General features: G+C 44.8%; 1 protein-coding gene across 1 annotated transcript in view; it reads right to left on the reverse strand.

The window, feature by feature from the left end:
* Positions 1-20,564, reverse strand: part of LOC147747821 (dimethylaniline monooxygenase [N-oxide-forming] 2-like) — a 192,122-nt gene that overhangs the window by 17,930 nt on the left and 153,628 nt on the right. Inside the window, exons 6-7 of the mRNA XM_086956234.1 lie at positions 7,038-7,390; positions 3,736-3,808 (exon numbers count right to left, since the gene is read on the reverse strand). Coding sequence (XP_086812360.1) covers positions 3,736-3,808; positions 7,038-7,390 — 426 coding nt within the window. The remainder of the gene's footprint in view (positions 1-3,735; positions 3,809-7,037; positions 7,391-20,564) is intronic.

The raw sequence follows: 20,564 nt of genomic DNA on the forward strand, positions 1-20,564 counted from the left end.
AGCTCCAGATTTATTGACCTGGGACTTATATTGTCGAGCAATTGCTATGCACTGGCAATCCCCTGATGGCCCACTGCACAGTAGATGGAAGGAGGAGCTCTTGAGATGGGCGGCAGCTTAGGAGGTAAATTTGTGACATGAACAGCAAAGAGGGCTTCGCCAAAATCCCATAGCAGCTGACTGAGCATCTCTCATTGCATTCTCCTGAGGGCAGGAGGGAGAGACATCCAAACCACAGTCCACAGAGGGGGAAACTGCGCACTCTGGCTGATGACAGGCAGCTCTGGCCAACACTCACTTGCGGCGGAGACTGATGGCCGAGGTGGGTGTACTACAAGCATGTTTTTGATGAGTGATTATAGTTTGATTGAAAAGAGAAAATCTGGCTGGGCACAAATGGTTCAAATGTTGGTTCCGTTCTGTTATCGTTTCACCTACCAAACATGTGTGAGTCACAGTGTAACAAAGACATATGCTAAGTGATTTTTGCAGGACCGTTTATGTGGCAAGGGAGAGTGTCTGCTTTACGAAGATGCAGAACATTGGAAATGGTAAATGTTGAAAAGAATATCAATGAAAAGATGAAAAAAATGGGGATGGGGATGCAGGTTGCAAAGGCTATAATGTTCATTAACCTCCACTTTCCTTCCATGAATTTCCAGATTGCCAAAACCCCATATTTGGCAGGATAAGGGTTTACTAAGATGGAGAAAGGAAGTATAGTTTGCTGAGGTCAACAATACCCTTTGATGCCCCAAATAATTGCTGCCTGCTTTGGTCAAGGCCTGGCAGCCATATACACTGGGGGGCTGGGAGAGCTGGTGCACTTCAACAAGGGTGATCCAATGAAACCCCTGTATAAGTGCAGCTCTGCTACCAGACCAGATTTGTCATTGGCGGAGGAGGGCTCATGTTACAGAGGGGGACAGTGTCCCTTGTCCTCTTCCCCTCTAATGTAGTTGTTGCTTGTCTGAGCCTGAGAATCTGTAGACTGAAATAAGGAGGACCAATTTGCAGATTCTGGGCCAAATTCAAGGAAACCTAGGGCAGGGTGCAGGGTAGGCATTACCAAAGAGCTAGTTCAGGTTCTGTCGGCTGTGTTCCAGCTAGCTGCCATTTCCCTCTGCACCCCAAAGTGAACCACAGTTGGGAAATATATTCATATATGTTTTAGTCGATAATACCTTTTAAAAAATGTGGTTTTTATCAGTAAAACTAAAAACCGGAAACAATTTTTATTTTTTTATGGGGCTGTGCCGACTATTTAACCAACTTTGAAACCTGTGGCTTGTTAGCTTATTTTATTGGCAAACTGTGAAGGAAAATAGATGCCTTGGTTCAATATTCCGAAAAATTCTTGTTGACAGACCCCACTAAACACCTCAAAACGTCTTACGAAAGGATCAAGAATTCTTACTAGAAGACCATGTAGTATTTGAAGAAGCGCCATGCGAAATCCAAGTAATTTTCTTTCGCGTAAATATGCAAAATTACAGTCAAGTTGCCTGAATTATTCATTATTACGCAAAATGCAAACTAATCATTTCCAACTACATTTTACGGAAAAATGTGTCTTCGCCTCAATGTTTGGCATGAAGACGCATTTAAACAAAAGCACCGTGAATAACAGCAGCTCATGCTCGCTTGTTCCAGTGCTTTTGTAGTAACATTTTAAAGCAAATCGCACGTAATTACGTGAAGTGACATAATGGCATACTTCTTGAAATTTCACACCTGCACAGTGAAATGGACATATAGAAGCACATGTAGTCAATATTTAGAGTACTGCTTTGCTTCTGAGAAGCAGCGGTACTCTTCAATTGAGATTATTGCACCTCTGCTGAGAACCGCAGGCACCCCCCCCCCACTCAAAATAAAGAAGTGCAGATACTCAGTACCTGACAGTACTGTCTCATTTACAGCACTGAACTAGCGAAACATGGAGTTCCCAAACTTACACGAATTACGCTAGTGTAATTTATATATGCCCTGGCCTAATTGGAATGTATGTTAATGACCTTTCGGGACTGCCTGCTAAGCAGTTTGCTTTGTAGGCCAAAATTGGGTTTAAAAACATACAGGGGCATATGTACAAGAAACTGGCAGAGTGTGTTGTTGTGGCAAAATTGGTAACGCGGTTTGAAAATCAGGGATGCGCCATTTTCACAAGAATGCGGTGCAACCCTGATTTACCCATACCGCTGGCACTAAATCAGGGATGCGCCATTTTCACAAGAATGCGGTGCAACCCTGATTTACCCATACCGCTGGCACTAAAAGCACTGCCTAGCACCAGTTCAGGCACTCTAGTGTCATTTTGCAATGGTGCCTGGTCTGTTGGGCAATTGTTAATGTGCAGGAAGGGACACCTTCCAGCACATAGATAATCCTTGTAGGTGATTTGCTCCATCTATGTGTGCTGCTGAATAAAAGCACATGTGGAAAGAGTAAAATACGCAGAGAAATAAAACATTTCTCCTCGTATCACCTGCTTAAGACCAGGTATTCCCTGGCAGCATTTTTGGAGCTGCCCCCTACCTTGTAAATATGGAGCATATAAATATAAAAAACAATGGGTGTTGGGGCGTAATGCACACTGCAACACCCATTGCATGCCCCTTTCAAATAATGCCCCTATTGCTGAGCAAATAGGGGCAATATTTTCAAGGCGGTGGTAAGCCAGATTAAGTGGCTTAATGCCACTTTGTAAATAAGGCGAAGGGGTTAACGACACCAGAACGGTGGCTTAACGCCGCCTTGAAAATGAGGCAAAGGAGTTGACGACACCAAAATGTCGGATAAAGTGATGCTCTGGAGGCTTTAAAACCTTGTAAATATGAACCAGAATTTGACCCTATTCCTTATACATTTCTTTACTGCAGTTTGTACAAAATACCTGCACCCTCAAGTGTGAGACAATTTACCAGTTGCCAATGATCTCATCTAAAGGTTATAACAAAATGAGTTGCCTTCCAGTTTCAGATCCCGGTTTGACAAACTCCTGAAGAAGCTCATCTACTGCAAACATCCACTACGCAAATTATTGTGACATGTATCTATGTTTTTTTACTTCATTTACTAAGTTAGGAATTGGATAAAGATTGAGACATGAAATATGTCGAGCTAGATTAAGATAGAAAAGGAGGAAGAGAGGCAGAGGTCAAATGTAAGAGATACAAAAAATTACAGAAATCTAAAAAAAAAAAAAAAAAAAAAAAAAAAAAAAAAGCACAGCGTTAGATAGACCTCTTCCGCAAATGTGGATGATATTGAGATAAACCCACTTCCTACTGATTCCAGGCATCCAGCTTGTAGTGCCAGCAAGTGGTCAGTAAGATGGGTCAGTGAGTTAAAAGCTTGCTGCTGGCATCTTAGGTGATCTTCACATCTTGAGATGGAATCACAAAAAGGTCAACTTTGCCTTTCGACTTTGAGGTTAGTACACTGAGTGCATTTATAATGGGTAAATCAAACATCTGTTGTTAATAAAAGAAGTGCAGTATGAAATGCTATATAAAAAAAAACACAGTTATCACACCTTCAGTTAGTGAAGTCCCCAATTTCCGCATTGTGGCCGACCCGTGTTGGTCTCGGTCAGATGACCCAGAGTGAAACTGCTATTTGGCAACACATAACCCTGGCAATGAGCAACTGGTTCGAGACTGCTATCATTTTTAAGTGAGCTCCCCAACATGAGGATCAGAGCCTTGACCTGGACAAGAGTATGTTTTTCACCTTTTTATCAGTATTTCATTCTTCTTGGCGATATCCTCCATGATCTTCTCCAACGGAGGTAGTTTACACAAGCCTAGAAGACAAAGGGTTCTTGTCACTCAACCAGCAGCATTATTCATATTTTTGTACTTATTTAAAATATAAAAGAGCAAAATAAAATATTTGAAGAGTATGACAAAAGAGTTAGGCCACTGCTCAGTAGGTTCTGCTCCAACCAAGAGAATTCAAAATTACAGGTGGCAAACCTTTGAGTGTTTTGTGGGAATTTTAAGTGCTCGTGATATTGTTCAGACAGAGCTTAAGGAACACAAGTTCTAACATTAAACTCGTGCATGATTTGTAAAGTTTTTCTCACTCTTGCAGGTTCTTTTTCATCTCTCCTTTATCCCTTTGTCACTACCTCTTGATCTTACTCTTTCTCCTTTTATCCACCTTTCCAGCCTTTCTGGGTCAAGAACTCTTCTAATTAGGATGGAGCAGCCAAATCTAAAAATACAATTTAATCAGTGACTTTTCTGCTGAAAATCTGATCAACGAATTAAACTTATGCCAAATGCTACATTTGAGAACCGCCAGCTGGGGAGCAGGTTAAGACCACTTACGTCTGGTAGTTGGCCAAATAATTCCTGCAATGATATTCTTACAGTTACAAGTGTTCGGTGTCAGATTGGGCCCGAAGACATGTTGTTTATATTTTTATTAAGTCAGGATTAATCAGATCACATACATAATACTACAGTAAAAAAAAAGAGAGCGAGAAAAAGGTCTGAGGATACTGCCCCATTGACAAGCAAATGGGTGCATATAATTTAAGCAAACATTAGTATATCCAACATAAACGATACACCAAATAAACAGTCAAAGGGATGGGTAGACTAAAAAGAAAAAAGTACAATACAGTGCATGAGTGGCAAAACAGACAATACAGCACCAACAAAAATGTGAACAATCTCTGCAAGAGTCACAAGTGTTGCTGAATCTAAAGATCCCAATTGAACCTATTCATGTTCTCTCGAATCTCCTGAGTGACCGAGCATTCCTTGGTCTGGCCAGAGCCTGTTCCGAGTTGTGTATTTGCCGGACAGTTGCCCAACACTCGGTAGTCCACGGGGGACTACTGATCACCAAGTTCTAGTAGTACAGAGTCTGGTACAGACTATAAGTATAGACAGCATCCTTCTAAGCCCGATATCATATTCAATTCTGCATCCTAACAATATTTCCATAGGAGTAAACTGAGTATCATATCCTGAACTTGCCTTAGCCAGTTGAGTCTCCCCTTCCCAGAACTTCATAAGGGCGGGCAATCGGGCATGGATATTTCATATGGTGAATATTGGCTGCTTGGCATCAACACTTTGGACAGCTAGTTTTATCCGGATTAAGATTCACACCCCACCTCATGAGTTATTTTGGGGTGTAATGTAACATGCAAACGGTCTTGAATTGCTGCCATTTTAACTTTACAGAATGCAGAGTGCCCTCAGCTGTCTCCAAAGCCCGATATATTTATGACAGTGACACCTCGCAGGAGAGCACTTTGCTCCATGTAGCTGCCGAGCTATGGCTGTCATCACTCCTATGCTCACAGAACCCTTGATAAATCATACTAATCAAAGATTTCAGACTAATTTTGAGAAAGTTTGACAAAATGACAGCGCCTGCCAGATCGATTAAAGCCTTGCCTTCAGTGTGAAAGTAGTCTGGAAATATTTGAAAAAGTGATGGTGAGGGAGCAAAAGTGAGAAAACATTCAAAAAGCTGTCCCACTGCCAGCACGCCGGATCTGAGTCACGCTTTACAGATAAAGTCATGGAACACCCCTGGAAACTACGAGTTGTCCCAAAGTGGTGTATTCCCATAGATTAACATTATGGAACATTTGGTACAGATTTCTCAACAGATAGTTACTGTGTCCCTCACAAACGCAAACCATACCTGGTTTAATAATTGGGGTCTGTTATTCTGTAAATTAAGAGCCTACTCTCAGAACCTAAAGCTAGATAACTGTCAAGAGCAGATGAATCTGGTACTACTGGAGGGAGCAAATTACGCAGACGGCCAGCAAAATCTGCCAAAAATATAACCTAAAAAATCCAGGAGCTGCAGCCCCCCTGCCTGTATAGTAGTTTTAGTAACTTATAGAATGCCTTGCCTGCCTATAGCCCCAAATAAAACTACTCATGGCCCCTTTTAGTCTCTTAAATTTCTTTATTTGGAACCCTTAGTGGTATAGCCCAAAAAAGATACAAAAGTTTGGAAGAAAATGTATTTTGATGATATTACAACGTCTGATCATGCTTATAGAGAGCCTATTCCACACCCGTTGTTTGGAAACAAAAGCCTGAAGCAGTGTCTCATAGTTTAATTTAAAAATCTTATTAACCCGAGCACTTACTTTTATTCCCAAGTAGGTGGCTGTAGTTACTACCCCCGGGTATTAGGGTACCCAGCTCATGATTTAACAGCAGTTGGTTATTAGCTACATTATTTTTATAACCAGAAACTGACTCAAATTCATCGGCCTTCTTCACTATGCAGTTCATAGCAATAAGGGGCTCAGTAGAATATGTGTCCATATCATCAGGACATGGGCTCACCTTCAATTTGCATTCACCAGAAACCATAGGCCGGATGCCAACATTATTCTACAATGATTGAAAAAAAAAGGTTCTAAAAACAGTGCAAATAAAATAAAAGAGGGAAGAGCAGGCACCCCTGCCAAGTGCCCAGCTAAATCCTAAACAGCGACAAAGATATGCCAGCACATACAGGTTTGGCTGAGGGGGACCTGTACCCATTTACAAATTCGATTTACAACTAAGAACTAGTATATTTCTCAACCAGTACTTTAAAAAGTGGAGGTACTGCCAGGTACTTAGTACCTGCAGTTCTTTAATTTGGAATAGATAGTACCAGCACGTATCAGCACTGCTTAAATTCTTTTAATGAGAGAGCACCAGCAGTTCTCAGAAGCAAATGGGTACTCTTGGATAAGGAGTACTTGCAATTCTATATTTCCATTTCAAGCACCTGTATGTGCTCATCGATCCCTGATATCCTGTGGGCTAAACATTGAGAATTAAAATTCTGTAGTGTATGATGCAATCTTTTTTATTCTCTAGAATTTCCAAACTGAATCCAATTCCAAAACCAACTTGCACAGACTAATTTTTGTATTACTGAAGATCATATTAAAACAAAGGTTTTCGTTGCTAGATCTTGGAAAGGAAAAGGTTATCTAAGGAGCATAGAATATCACATTGACATTAAAAGAAAACTCGTCATTACTTTTCACTCACCCTTAAAAACACGTGTGACCCAGCGAGCCTGCATCTCTATGGTAGGCATGATGGCGCCAAGAGGTTGGATGAGGCCAATCACAGCCAGGGTTGGATGCTCCAGGGTGGGAAGGAAGATCTGCCGGTAGAGAGAATTTACCTTCTGGTTGTTGAAGCCACAGTCTTTGAGGAGAGGGCAAGAGTAGGTGTATCCTGTGGCAAAAATGACAACATCAATGTCCCCCTCCACAGTCCCATCCTCGAATTGAGCAGACGTTTCGGTAAACTGCACCACGGTGGGTTTCATCACCACATAGCCACAAGTGATCCGGCTGGGCAGCTCATCATTGAACAGCGGCTCTTTCCACTGAGAGCTACATAGGGCAAAAAAGAGTTTCCATTTTAAAGAGCAATCTTTCAGCCATAAACCTGAATTATCTTTGCTATTTATATTTTGCATTTTATATGGCCCAGAGATTGAGTGCTTTAGATTTGTCAACCCTACTTGACAAATAAACATTGTCCTTGTAGAAGGGTCATTTGCAAAATGAGGCATTCAACATGTATAGGTCTGTGTGTGTTTACGCTTACCAATCTCTTTCTCTGGCTCTTTTTCTCACACACTCTTTGCACCCCTCTCAGTTTCTCTCTCTGTCTAATGCTCTAACACACAAAGGACGATAACATGAGTTGCCTAGAGTCAAACCATTAAAGTACCAGAAACATGAGGAGCCCATAGCTTCCTCTAAATCCCCCATGTGGAATGAAGGCTATAATGTAGGGCACATTTCCATGTTCCCTAGGACAGACGGAAAATAGCGCAACCTGTGTTGTGGGAAGAGAGTGGGTGTATCAGCTTAAATGTGGATGTGTGCATAGCAGGGTGTCCCAAGTGCAGTGCATTTTGGAGTAACCTTAACTAACTAAAGTGCCACCACTACGTGCATAGCAGGTCAGGAGTTCTTTAGATGTCACCTCACCCCACAGCTGTATGTCAGAATATCAAAGTCAGAAATATCCACCATTTACAACCATTGTATAGGCAAGGTCAACATATAAAACTAAGTATTGATGTAGGTTTGTATCTATGTACCTTGGAAAATATATATATATATTCACTGAAAAAACCATAGGTTTCTGGGACGTTATTTGGACATTTCACTCATACAAAACCATAGAAATTCCCCTAATATAGTTAGTTGAGCTAACTATAACTCGCGCCCCCGCAATGCACTGCTGATGACTTCACATATTGCATCATTCATGACATGGTCAGTGACATCACTGATGACATCACTGATGACATCTCAAATGACATCACTGATGACATTACTGATTGCATCCTCCACTGACTATGTGCTTCTATACAATGTAACAATGTTTCATATATATTCCAGGGTGTATTGAAGAATGAATGGATGTATAAGAGTCAGGATGGATGATTTAGTAGGTGTGTGACTGACTGTATAAGTGAGTGATTAATTGTGTCTTACTGAATGCATGTGTTAGTGACTAATACAGACATTCACACAGTTTAGCTTGTCCGTTGGTGTGTAAGCGGTTCCATGGGTTGGTGAGTATCTAAATGAGGATCTATATGGGTTATTAGTTGTTTGAGTATCTATATGGGTGCCTGAGTGTCTGTGTAGGTAGGTGGGGTTGGGTATAACTGTCCATAAATGTGTAAGTGGATGATTCACTGGGTGTATAGGTTCAAGAGTGCATCTGTGAAGAGCTGTATGGATGGGTGAGTGTGTGAATGGGTGTGTTGGTGAGTGAATGGATGCCTCAGTGGTACATGTGTGAGTAACTGCACATGTGAAAGGTAGCACATGTGAGTGTTGGAGTGTATAAATGACTATATGTGAGAGTGAGTGATTGTGAGAGTGGCTGTATGGATCAGTGTGCGCTTGCATTAGTTATTGTATTAGAGTGTAAGTATGTGTTAGTATGTGTTTAAATAAGTGAGGTGGTGTGTGTATAACTGTACAGGTGAGTAAATGAAAGTGAGATTGATTATTTCCATGACTGATTAGGTGTGTGAGTAACCCTATGAATAAGAGGCAGTGTGTGAGTGTCTGTATAGATATGTGAGTCCATGTGGTAATGCTGTATTGATGGCTGACTGTATGTATGATTGACTGTATGGGTGAATGAGTGGATATATGTGTAGAGATATCAATTAGTGAGTGGATTTGTACTAACTGGTATTTGTGTGTCTATGGTTTCGAAAATAATAGTCTGTATTTTAGTGTGGTTGTATCAAGGCTTATATTAGGGTGTGATGAGGTGCATCAGATTTTCACGTGGATGATGTCATCAGTGATGTAATTTTAGATGTTATCAGTGATGTCACTGACCATGTCATGAATGATGTAATATGTGACGTCATCACCAGCGCATTGTGGGGGCGTGAGTTATAGTTAGTTCAACTAACTATAACGGGGGAATTTCTATGGTTTTGTATGAGTGAAATGTCCAACTACCTATAACGTCAGTGAAACCTATGATTTTTTCAGTGAATTTCTAAGGTTTTTTAAATGCTAATTTCTAACTGTAACGTGACGGAAACCTATGTGGCTCCAGGCTGCTGTGGAAAAGCAGGGCGCACCACCGAGAAATAGGAGAAGCGAAGAAAACAGAGAAGAGAGAAGATTGACGGGTCCTTATAAGTAACAGGAGAAAACGAAAGAAAGATGATAACGAAAGAGAAACAAAAAGTAGAAATACGTTGAAAGGGATAATCTAAACAACAAGCATTGGAAATGCAATAGGTCTCGCATTAGGAAAGTTTGAGCTATTGGTATTGTAAATGACACTTTTTTTATTTATGTGTTGGTTTTGAAAGTAGCAAAATTAATAGCTTTGTCAGTTACAATGTCAATAGTTTTAACTTTTGCAAATGTGACACCTATAGCATTTGTAATGCAATGTGTGTTGTATTTACGTGACTTAGATGTCTTGATATTACAAATAACAATGGCTTTTAATTTTGTAAATAATTAATACTTAAATAAAAGTAATTGTAATTTATAATGGCCATAGCTTAAACGTTTGTAAATAACTTTTGTGAAGATTATGTTCAGTGTATTTTATTGTGACAAAAATCCAAGAACATTGCATTTGCACCTACACACACACACAGCCACACACATATATATGTGGTGGTGGTGGTGGATGTGGTGGTGGTGGTGGTGATGGTGGATGTGGTGGTGATGGTGGTGGTGGATGTGGTGGTGGATGTGGTGGTGGATGTGGTGGAGGTGGTGGATGTGGTGGTGATGTGGTGGATGTGGTGGTGGTGGTGGATGTGGTGGTGGTGGATGTGATGAAAGTGGTGGTGGATGCAGTGGTGGCTGTGGTGGTGGAAGTGATGGTGGTGGATGCGGTGGTGGATGAGGTGGCGGATGAGGTGGTGGATGTGCTGGTGGATGTGGTGGTGGTGGATGCGGTGTTGGATGTGGTGGTGGTGGATGTGGTGGTGGATGTGGTGGTGGTGGATGCGGTGGAAGTGGTGGTGGATGTGGTGGTGGATGTGGTGGTGGTGGATGTAGTGGTGGTGGTGGATGTGGTGGTGGATGTGGCGGTGGATTTCATGGTGGATATGGAGGTGATGGTGGATGTGGTGGTGGTGGATGTGATGGTGGATGTGATGGTGGATGTGGTTGTGATGGTGGATGCGGTGGTGTTGGTGGAAGTGATGGTGGTGGGTGTGGTGGATGTAATGGTGGTGGATGCGGTGGTGGATGAGGTGGTGGATGAGGTGGTGGTGGATGTGGTGGTGGATGTGGTGGTGGTGGATGCGGTGGTGGATGTGGTGGTGGTGGTGGATGTGGTGGTGGTGGATGCGGTGGAAGTGGTGGATGTGGTAGTGGATGTGGTGGTGGATGCGGTGGATGTGGTGGTGGATGTGATGGTGGATGTGGTTGTGATGGTGGATGCGGTGGTGGTGGTGGAAGTGATGGTGGTGGGTGTGGTGGATGTAGTGGTGGTGGATGCGGTGGTGGATGCGGTGGTGGATGAGGTGGTGGATGAGGTGGTGGTGGATGTGGTGGTGGATGTGGTGGTGGTGGATGCGGTGGTAGTGGTGGATGTGGTGGTGGATGTGGTGGTGGATGCGGTGGATGTGGTGGTGGTGTTGGATGTGGTGGTGGATGTGGTGGTGGTGGTGGTGGATGTGGCGGTGGATGTGGCGGTGGATTTCATGGTGGATATGGAGGTGATGGTGGATGTGGTGGTGGTGGTGGTGGATGTGATGGTGGTGGGTGTGGTGGATGTAGTGGTGGTGGATGCGGTGGTGGATGAGGTGGTGGATGAGGTGGTGGTGGATGTGGTGGTGGGTGTGGTGGTGGTGGTGGTGGATGCGGTGGTGGATGTGGTGGTGGTGGTGGATGTGGTGGTGGTGGATGCGGTGGAAGTGGTGGATGTGGTGGTGGATGTGGTGGTGGATGCGGTGGATGTGGTGGTGGTGGTGGATGTGATGGTGAATGTGATGGTGGATGTGGTGGTGATGGTGGATGTGGTGGTGGATGTGGTGGTGGATGTGGTGGATGCGGTGGTGGTGGTTGTAGTGGATGTGGTGGTGGATGCAGTGGTGGTGGGTGTGGTGGTGGTGGTGCATGCGGTGGTGGTCGATGCGGTGGTGGTGGATGTGGTGGTGGATGTGGTGGTGGTGGATGTGGTGGATGTGGTGGTGGATGTGGCGGTGGATGTCATGGTGGATGTGGAGGTGATGGTGGATGTGGTGGTGGTGGGGGTGGTGGATGTGATGGTGGATGTGGTGGTGATGGTGGATGTGGTGGTGATGTGGTGAAAGTGGTGGTGGATGTGGTGGTGGTGGATGCGGTGGTGGATGAGGTGGTGGATGAGGTGGTGGATGTGGTGGTGGATGTGGTGGTGGATGTGGTGGTGGTGGATCTGGTGGTGGTGGATGCGGTGGTGGTGGATGTGGAGGTGGTGGATGTGGAGGAAGTGGTGGATGTGGTGGTGGATGCGGTGGTGGTGGTGGTGGATGCGGTGGATGTGGTGGTGGTGGTGGGTGTGGTGGTGGTGGATGTGGTGGTGGTGGGTGTGGTGGTGATGGATGTGGTGGTGGATGTGGCAGTGGTGGATGTGGTGGTGGTGGGTGTGGTGGTGGATGTGGTGGTGGATGCGGTGGTGGATGTGGCGGTGGATGTGGCGGTGGATGTTATGGTGGATGTGGATGTGATGGTGGATGTGGATGTGATGGTGGATGCGGTGGTGAAGTGGTGGTGGATGTGGTGGTGGATGTGGTGGTGGATGTGGTGGTGATGGTGGATGTGTTGGTGATTGTCGTGGTGATGGTTGATGTGGTGGTGGATGTGATGGTGGTGGATGCGGTGGATGTGGTGGTGGTGGATGCGGTGGTGGTGGTAGATGCGATGGTGGTGGTGGATGCGGTGGTGGTTGTAGTGGATGTGGTGGTGGGTGTGGTGGTGGATGCGGTGGTGGTGGATGTGGTGGTGGTTGATGCGGTGGTGGATGAGGTGGTGGATGAGGTGGTGGATGTGGTGGTGGTGGATGTGGTGGTGGTGGATGTGGTGGTGGTGGATGTGGTGGTGGTGGATGTGTTGGTGGTGGATGCGGTGGATGTGGTGGTGGATGTGGTGGTGGTGGTGGATGTGGTGGTGGATGTGGTGGTGGATGTGGCGGTGGTGGATGTGGTGGTGGTGGTGGATGTGGCGGTGGTGGATGTGGTGGTGGTGGATGTGGTGGTGGATATCACTGCACTGGGCTGATATGATCTTTGACAAAAAGTATTTTTCATTTCTTCTCTCCTAAGCCTGGACTTTAAGGTGACCCTATGGTGGCATATAATGCTAAGCACATAACCAATTTAGCATACATTCCATAGCACAACATAGTAAAACATACCACAACACTTTAAATATGTATTTGTATGTGGTCGCTGCACATCCTGTTTTTTTTGTTTTATTATTTTAGAGTTTACTAATGTCAGTGTATTTAATTATCAAACACAAATTATTTAGAAAAGAGGGCCTGATTTTCCTTTGTTTTAACTTTAAGATAGCTCAACGGGTTAAACACATTAGCTGAGACTGACGTTTTGCTATTAATTAACAGGTTCCCCGACATTATTAATGCAGCCTAAGCCATTCATCCTTCTGAGGTACGTAACTTTCATTGGCAGTGTTCTCTACATGAATACGCAGTTTGACAGAATGGGTCTATCATGTGAACTGTGGAACATTATGGAGAGGTGATTATTACTTGAAGCAAAAATACAGCCAATCACAGCAAAATGACTGCTACTGGCTAAACTGCTGTGACGTTTCTTTAGTTCCAAACAAGGAATCACGAGAGAGATTTGTTAACAAAACAAAATTTGAAAAGAAATATAACAGTGGAAGCAAACAAGGCATCCAATTTTTGAAATCCTGAACAGAGACAGTAACGTATTCATTGTGTAAGAGAAAAGACAGAGTCAGAAAACAAAACGAACTACAAACCTACAGACAGCACAGATAAGACAAGACGGAGGGCATTGCTGTGGGGAGGGGGGAGGAGAAATGCGACACGGCCGCAGCAGGGGGCGGAGCGGCGATGGGGGAGAGACACGGCCGTAGTGTGAAGCAGCAGGGGCACTGAGGTACGTAACTTTCATTGGCAGTGTTCTCTACATGAATATGCAGTTTTACAGAATGGGTCTATCATGTGAACTGTGGAACATTATGGAGAGGTGATTATTACTTGAAGCAAAAATACAGCCAATCACAGCAAAATGACTGCTACTGGCTAAACTGCTGTGACATTTCTTTAGTTCCAAACAAGGAATCACGAGAGAGATTTGTTAACAAAAAAAAATTTGAAAAGAAATAGAACAGTGGAAGCAAACAAGGCATCCAATTTTTTAAATCCTGAACAGAGACAGTAACGTATTCATTGTGTAATAATGTATTCATTGTGTAAGAGAAAAGACAGTCAGAAAACAAAACGAAATACAAACCTACAGACAGCACAGATAATACAAGACGGAGGGCATTGCTGTGGGGAGGGGGGAGGAGAAATGCGACACGCGGCATGAGGGTGTGAAGCAGCAGGGGCCTGAGACGCGGCCGCCTTTGATGTGGTAATGCGAGGCAAGCGGCTGGTGGCATTGTGCACGCGCTTTCACATGCACTGGAAGAAATCGCCTGGGAATCGCCTGATCTCGGTAAGCTCTGGTTAAGTGCCTATATATCGAGCTCCCGCTCTCAATGCGCATGCGCATTGAGATAGGTCGCTCGACCTAAAAAACGAGAAGTTGAAAAAAAAGAGGGAGGAAGGATCGACAGATAAATGCACAATACACATCGATATAAGGTAAAACCAAAAATTAAATAACTCGAGAAAGAGCTGGAGGTGTGTTGGGATCTGTTAGACGCTACTTCCGGCTGTCTATCTCGACTGTGCATGGAGGCAGTCAGCCGTGCAGAGAGTGGGCGTGTAACCTGCAGGACGGGTTCGTGCACTCTCTGCGCTGGGGGCAGACAAGGCTCTTTTGACACTGAGGACATGTGCTGCAGAGACGGTCATTGCCAAACATCCAGCGAAGCCCTCTTTTCCTGCTCCTGCTGCTGACATGTAGGACCTAGCCCCCGGGCTGGAGTGCAGCATGACCCTTCTCCAGAGCGCAGAAGGCTGTGCACTCCACTGGCTGCAGTGCCTGATGTTCCTGGGTAAGTGAAAGTCTCCCCATGCTGCTCTCAGCTGTCCAGTGTCCATGACACTTCTCGTTAGGAAAGCTTTAAACACAGCACAGACATTTGTAGCGCATGCTTCCCTCGTGCTCATAACAGCCCAGGAGTTCCGCCGCGAAAGTGGAAGTGCATCGCGATCGCAATGCACTTAGTAGAGAAAAGATTTATGGCTGCATTAAAAGCGCCCTCGGGAACAGGGGAAGTAAACAATAACATGGTAGAGCTACACGGCGTTTGCTAAAATAAAGGCATGTGTGCTGCCGTTAAAAAAAAAAAAAAAACCTGCAAAAGTGAAAGCAGGGGTACGCGCCCCCTAAACGGCAAACATGGAAGTGGTGCACGCGCATCACCGCCAAAAGTGATGCGCGCGCAGCAGATGCTCATATATGCCCACCGCTGCTCTAGTGTAATGAAATTGAGCAAAAAAGTGTAACTGGGTGTAAAAGCTTTACTTGAAGCACGGGAAGCACGGGAAACCCTGCTATCAGTTCATAGATGCTCATCACTGCTCTAAAGCAAAGCGAGTAGTTGACACCCGGAAAAGAAAGATTGCCCCTGGCTTTGCAGGCTTGTAGGCTGACGGATTTGTCAGCTCGCCTGCTCGCCAGGCTTGGATTGATACAGGATCCAAACCAGGAAATACCCGCCAAACAAAACTGACGGGGGAGAGGTGGAGTGTCAGGCACAAGGAGGATAATCACCGGGCATTGGACTGGAACGGTAAGCCCCAACAATCGTAGCGCTACTTATTTTAACAAAACTACAAGCTGCATGCTGCTTAACTCTCACTGAACTTTCATTGAACTTTCCTGATGTGCACGCATGTACTTTCTGCATTGAACCTGCATTTAACCTGCGCAAAAGTTAACTCTGAGTTGGACAAAGCCATCCCATTGCCTCAGGCTCTGCCTTACACCGCAACACCACAATCATTGCCCCCCCCTGACGGCAGCTGCTCCAAACTCTCTGCGTATTGTGCATGTGTAGGAAGTGGTTACACGGCAGTGCACGAAAGGACCAGACAGGCTTGGGAGGGTGTGTGGTTTTCTGCGGACCGTGCGGATCAGAGCCTTCAGGTAGGAGCAGCGCGAGAGGGGAGTAGCAGGGTGTGCTTCTGAGTGTCACTCATGAAAATAAATTCCACTCAGCCACAAAGAAACCAGAAACTATAATAAAGTCAATAACATGAGATCAGGAAAGGAAAAGACTGCAGGCACAACAACAAAACACGCAAAAAGAATGCAGCAATCTACGGTATCAAAAGAGTTAAAAACCAACGCACCTGGAATGACCAAGTCGCTTATCTCCCCGATTGCACGGATGTTCAAGTAATCCGGTAAAATACCGGATAAGTTCCAATTTATGAAGGATCCAAACGGAGCTCTGATGTCAATGAAATCAGAATCAAACAAGGACAAACTACAGACGCCCATGAAACCTACTAGCAGCGAAACCCATAACATGACACAAAACAGTCAGCAGATGGATCAAATAGAACTAAACCGTGAGAAAAACCAAAGTGTGGACCTGGAAATATTGATGGGAGACCAACTGCAATCGATAACTCAGCAAGAACCCCCAAAAGAGTTGCAAAAAGGCAATATAAAGTCTGATATAAATGCAAAGGCTAACGCAAAGGCAAATGATGATGAGTCTACCTCAAGAAATCCGTACTCACAAACTCCGGAAACTAATCAACAACATTACGGAGATAGGATGGAGCAAGCGTTACCAAGGTACCCCTTAGAAATTAACGTTGAAATCAATAAACGGTTGTGTGTACCCCCTGAGGAATTTGAAACATATCAAAATCAGGATAGGGCTGACCAGGGGAGTGATAACAGCAAAGTCATGCTCAATGAAACAATAAAAGAAACCAAGATGTTGGGGGAAGATTTTGAAGGACCTCTGGAAAAAAATGATTTAGCTTTGAATATTACGGAACAAAAAAATCCCCAGGGTATCGCACATACTAAGGGTGAAATGGCCCACAATACAGAATCGGGAATAAAACATCACAAAGCAGGGATACCCTGGGATATCTTTTACCAAACTTCGACACTCACGCTAGAAGCGCTCCAGTACCAATCAAATAAAATGGACATACAAATTGACCTCCTAAAAATGATGGCAAATAACGTGCCGGGAATTGATAACAAACTTGCCCAACTAAATGATCTGATAATCAGAGCACAGACAGAAAACGAAAAAACAACTTCTGATTGTATCTACTTACCTATTATGGATAAACTAGCAGTACTACCGGCAGTTTTAACAAGCATAATAGAAGACACTAAAAGAAACATCCAAGTCAGTAAGGTGAAAGTTAATACGGATAATGCTACTATAAAGGAAAAGATTAAAAATGAAACTGGGAATGGGTTTGACAGCCCTAAAGGCATTGAATTAAAACAGTCAACAAAACCACAAGGTGAAATCGTTAATCTACCAATCCATCAAGCTACGGACCTACCGGGAAACAAAATTATGTGTAGCGCTAGTCAAGAGGATGAAATCCACAATAATACTGAATCAGATGGTTTCCCGACAATGTCAAAACGTCAAAGGAAACAAGCATTGGAAATGCAATAGGTCTCGCATTAGGAAAGTTTGAGCGATTGGTATTGTAAATGACACTTTTTTTTATTTGTGTTGGTTTTAAAAATAGCAAAATTAATAGCTTTGTCAGTTACAATGTCAATAGTTTTAACTTTCGCAAATGTGACACCTATAGCATTTGTAATGCAATGTGTGTTGCATTTACGTGACTTAGATGTATTGATATTACAAATAACAATGGCTTTTAATTTTGTAAATAATTAATACTTAAATAAAAGTTATTGTAATTTATAATGGCAATAGCGTAAACGTTTGTAAATAACTTTTGTGAAGATTATGTCCAGTGTATTTTATTGTGACGAAAATCCAAGAACATTGCATTTGCACCTACACACACACAGAGCCACACATATAGATGTGGTGATGGTGGATCTGGGGGATGTGGTGGTGGTGGATGTGGTGGTGGATGTGGATGTGGTGGTGATTGTGGATGTGGTGGTGATGGTGGTGGATGTGTAGATGGTGGTGGATGTGTAGATGGTGGTGAATGTGGTGGTGGTGGTGGATGTGGTGGTGGTGGTGGATGTGGTGGATGTGGTGGTGGTGGATGTGGTGGTGGTGGATGTGGTGGTGGTGGATGTGGTGGTGGTGGTGGATGTGGATGTTGTGGTGGATGTGGAGGTGGTGGATGTGGAGGTGGTGGATGTGGAGGTGGTGGATGTGGAGGTGGTGGATGTGGAGGTGGTGGATGTGGAGGTGGTGGATGTGGAAGTGGTAGATGTGGAAGTGGTGGATGTGGAAGTGGTGGATGTGGAAGTGGTGGAAGTGGTGGATGTGGAGGTGGTGGATGTGATGGTGGTGGATGTGGTGGTGGTGGATGTGGTGGAGGTGGATGTGGTGGATGTGGTGGATGTGGTGGTGGATGTGGTGGATGTGGTGGTGGTGGATGTGGTGGATGTGGATGTGGTGGTGGATATGGTGGTGGTGGATATGGTGGTGGTGGATGTGGTGGTGGTGGATGTGGTGGTGGTGGATGTGGTGGTGGATGTGGTGGATGGGATGTGGTGGTGATGGTGGATGTGGTGGATGTGGTGGTGGATGTGGTGAATGTGGTGGTGGTGGATGTGGTGGTGGTGGTGGATGTGGTGGTGGTGGATGTGGTGGATGTGGTGGTGGTGGATGTGGTGGTGGATGTGGTGGTGGGGAGAGAGTGGGCAGGGCTTCAAGTCCATACTCCAATACAGCACACCTTGCATAGCAGTGCATGGGCTGACCAGGCTCGACCTATTAAATGAAATTAGAAGAGAGAAGTACGTTGGGAGTAGATAACAAAGGAGTAAAGGGAAGAAAAGTCGGGAGAAAGAATGAGTTACGGAGAAGGAGGGCAACATAATGATTCAAAATTAAAAGTACGGAGGATATGGAATGTGGAGGTGACAGCTGGCAGGAACGAGAGGAAAGTGAGAGATGTCTCTTTCTTTATAAATAACTTTTCGAGCTGTGGATAGAAGCATCACAGAATTTGAGTGAACGCAAATGTTGTCCCATTTTTTCAGCTCTTAGAGCGTGCACTCTTTCTCGACATTAAAGCCTTGCGGACCCTAGTGAGAGTTACTTGTTTTGAGTTTCGTTCAAAGCCACTTTGCCACTTTGCCGCTGTCTGCATTGGCTTCACAGTACATATAGCTCAACTTTAACAACTCTGGCTAGTCCCCCAAAAATATGGCTGGTGTGCTGAAGAGTGACGAAGGTGACGTTGTTCGTGTGCCAGCAGGAGAGGTCCGCAGTTGTGCGTCTCCTCCCTCATCAGCTGGCTCCTGGAGGAGGGTTAGCGGCTCTCGTGATGTCCTCGGGGCAAAGGGAGGTGGGTGGGAAGAAGCCGGGGGGAGGGAAGGAAGGGGGAGGAGAGGCGGGAGGTATTTTCAAGTTTAAACAAGGGGTGGAGCGAGGGGGAGGTGTGCTGGGAGAGAGAGTGGGGAGGGGGGCGGAGCGGGAAGAGCGTCGTGAGGGGAGAGAGAGTAGGTAGAGGGCTGAGCGTGAAGAGCTGCTCTCGGCAGGCTGGGGAACTAGGGGTTAATGTAGGAGGAGTCTGTCCTAAATATCTCTTGACTCTTAATTAACCTCAGGGAACTGCAACCATTGTGAACTCCTCTAGATAGCATTCCATTCTGTCGTTTCTTTTTCAAAACAAATGTTATTGCATTTCTAGTCATCTTACAGGCCGAGGGGCCACATACATATGTACGTATTCTTGCATACAGTGACATAACGTTGCATATTGGTGATAACAAAACGAGTACAACACGCTGAGCTATAACTAGTCTGCATCCCGCTGAACTGTCCCAGACAATGGCCGATGAACCTGAATGACATCCCACAACGTACATCACGCAACTGGACTATAGGACTGCACGGCCACTCTATGGGGTTAGCAATCAACAACTGAGGTCTGGGGTCAGGCCTCGGTAGTCAGCCCACCGCTGTCACATTCGGTCGTTTTTAGCTCATCTGTGAGATTACATAGGTAAACCGTCTTCTGTGAACCTGCATTGGTATCTCTGTCCCGTCCCTACAAGGGGCTGCTCAGCACAGCCTTCTGGCTGGTAAGCACTGCAAGAGGCAGAAGCTAGCCTGTACGGAAAGCACAGAGACACTGCGGCAGACAAGCTTAACAGTAGTATGAGCCATCTACATCATGATCGACTCTACAGCCTATTTCAAGCTCTGGGATGAAACGTAGCCCGAATCTTGCCTTGCACATACAACTGTTTCATACGCAGGCATGTGACTGCATGGCACACGTGTGGCTGCACAGCTGCCGGATCAAATTCCATAAATGCGGTGGGTTTATCGATGTAGGTCAGCATGGTCATGGCCAAATGGGTTTGAACCCTTTTGCAGTTAAATGCGTAAAAATATACACTTAGCGTGCCCTTTATTGTAACCAAATGTCGATTCACCGACAGCAGTAATCAAATGGCAAAGCCGTCTTTGTCATTTACACTAACACTGCTGTGCCAAAAAAAATCCCGAGACCAGGAGTGTGCGACACAACTAACATCGCAAAGTTCAAGAACTGACCAATGTCCCTCGTGGTGCACGTTTTGTGATCTCCTACATGCACTCTGAAGAAATAAATCTAGGAAGATAGGAATCTCTTAAACTGTTTATTTTAAACCCCCAGGTCGTCCACCAACCGACCCGTTAGCGTTCAAAACATAACCAGGCTCAGAGCACTAAGCACAGGCATGAAGCTGTGCAAACTCAA

The sequence above is a fragment of the Lissotriton vulgaris genome, chromosome 1_1 (genome assembly GCF_964263255.1).
Source record: "Lissotriton vulgaris chromosome 1_1, aLisVul1.2, whole genome shotgun sequence".
Classification (NCBI taxonomy): Eukaryota; Metazoa; Chordata; class Amphibia; order Caudata; family Salamandridae; genus Lissotriton; species Lissotriton vulgaris.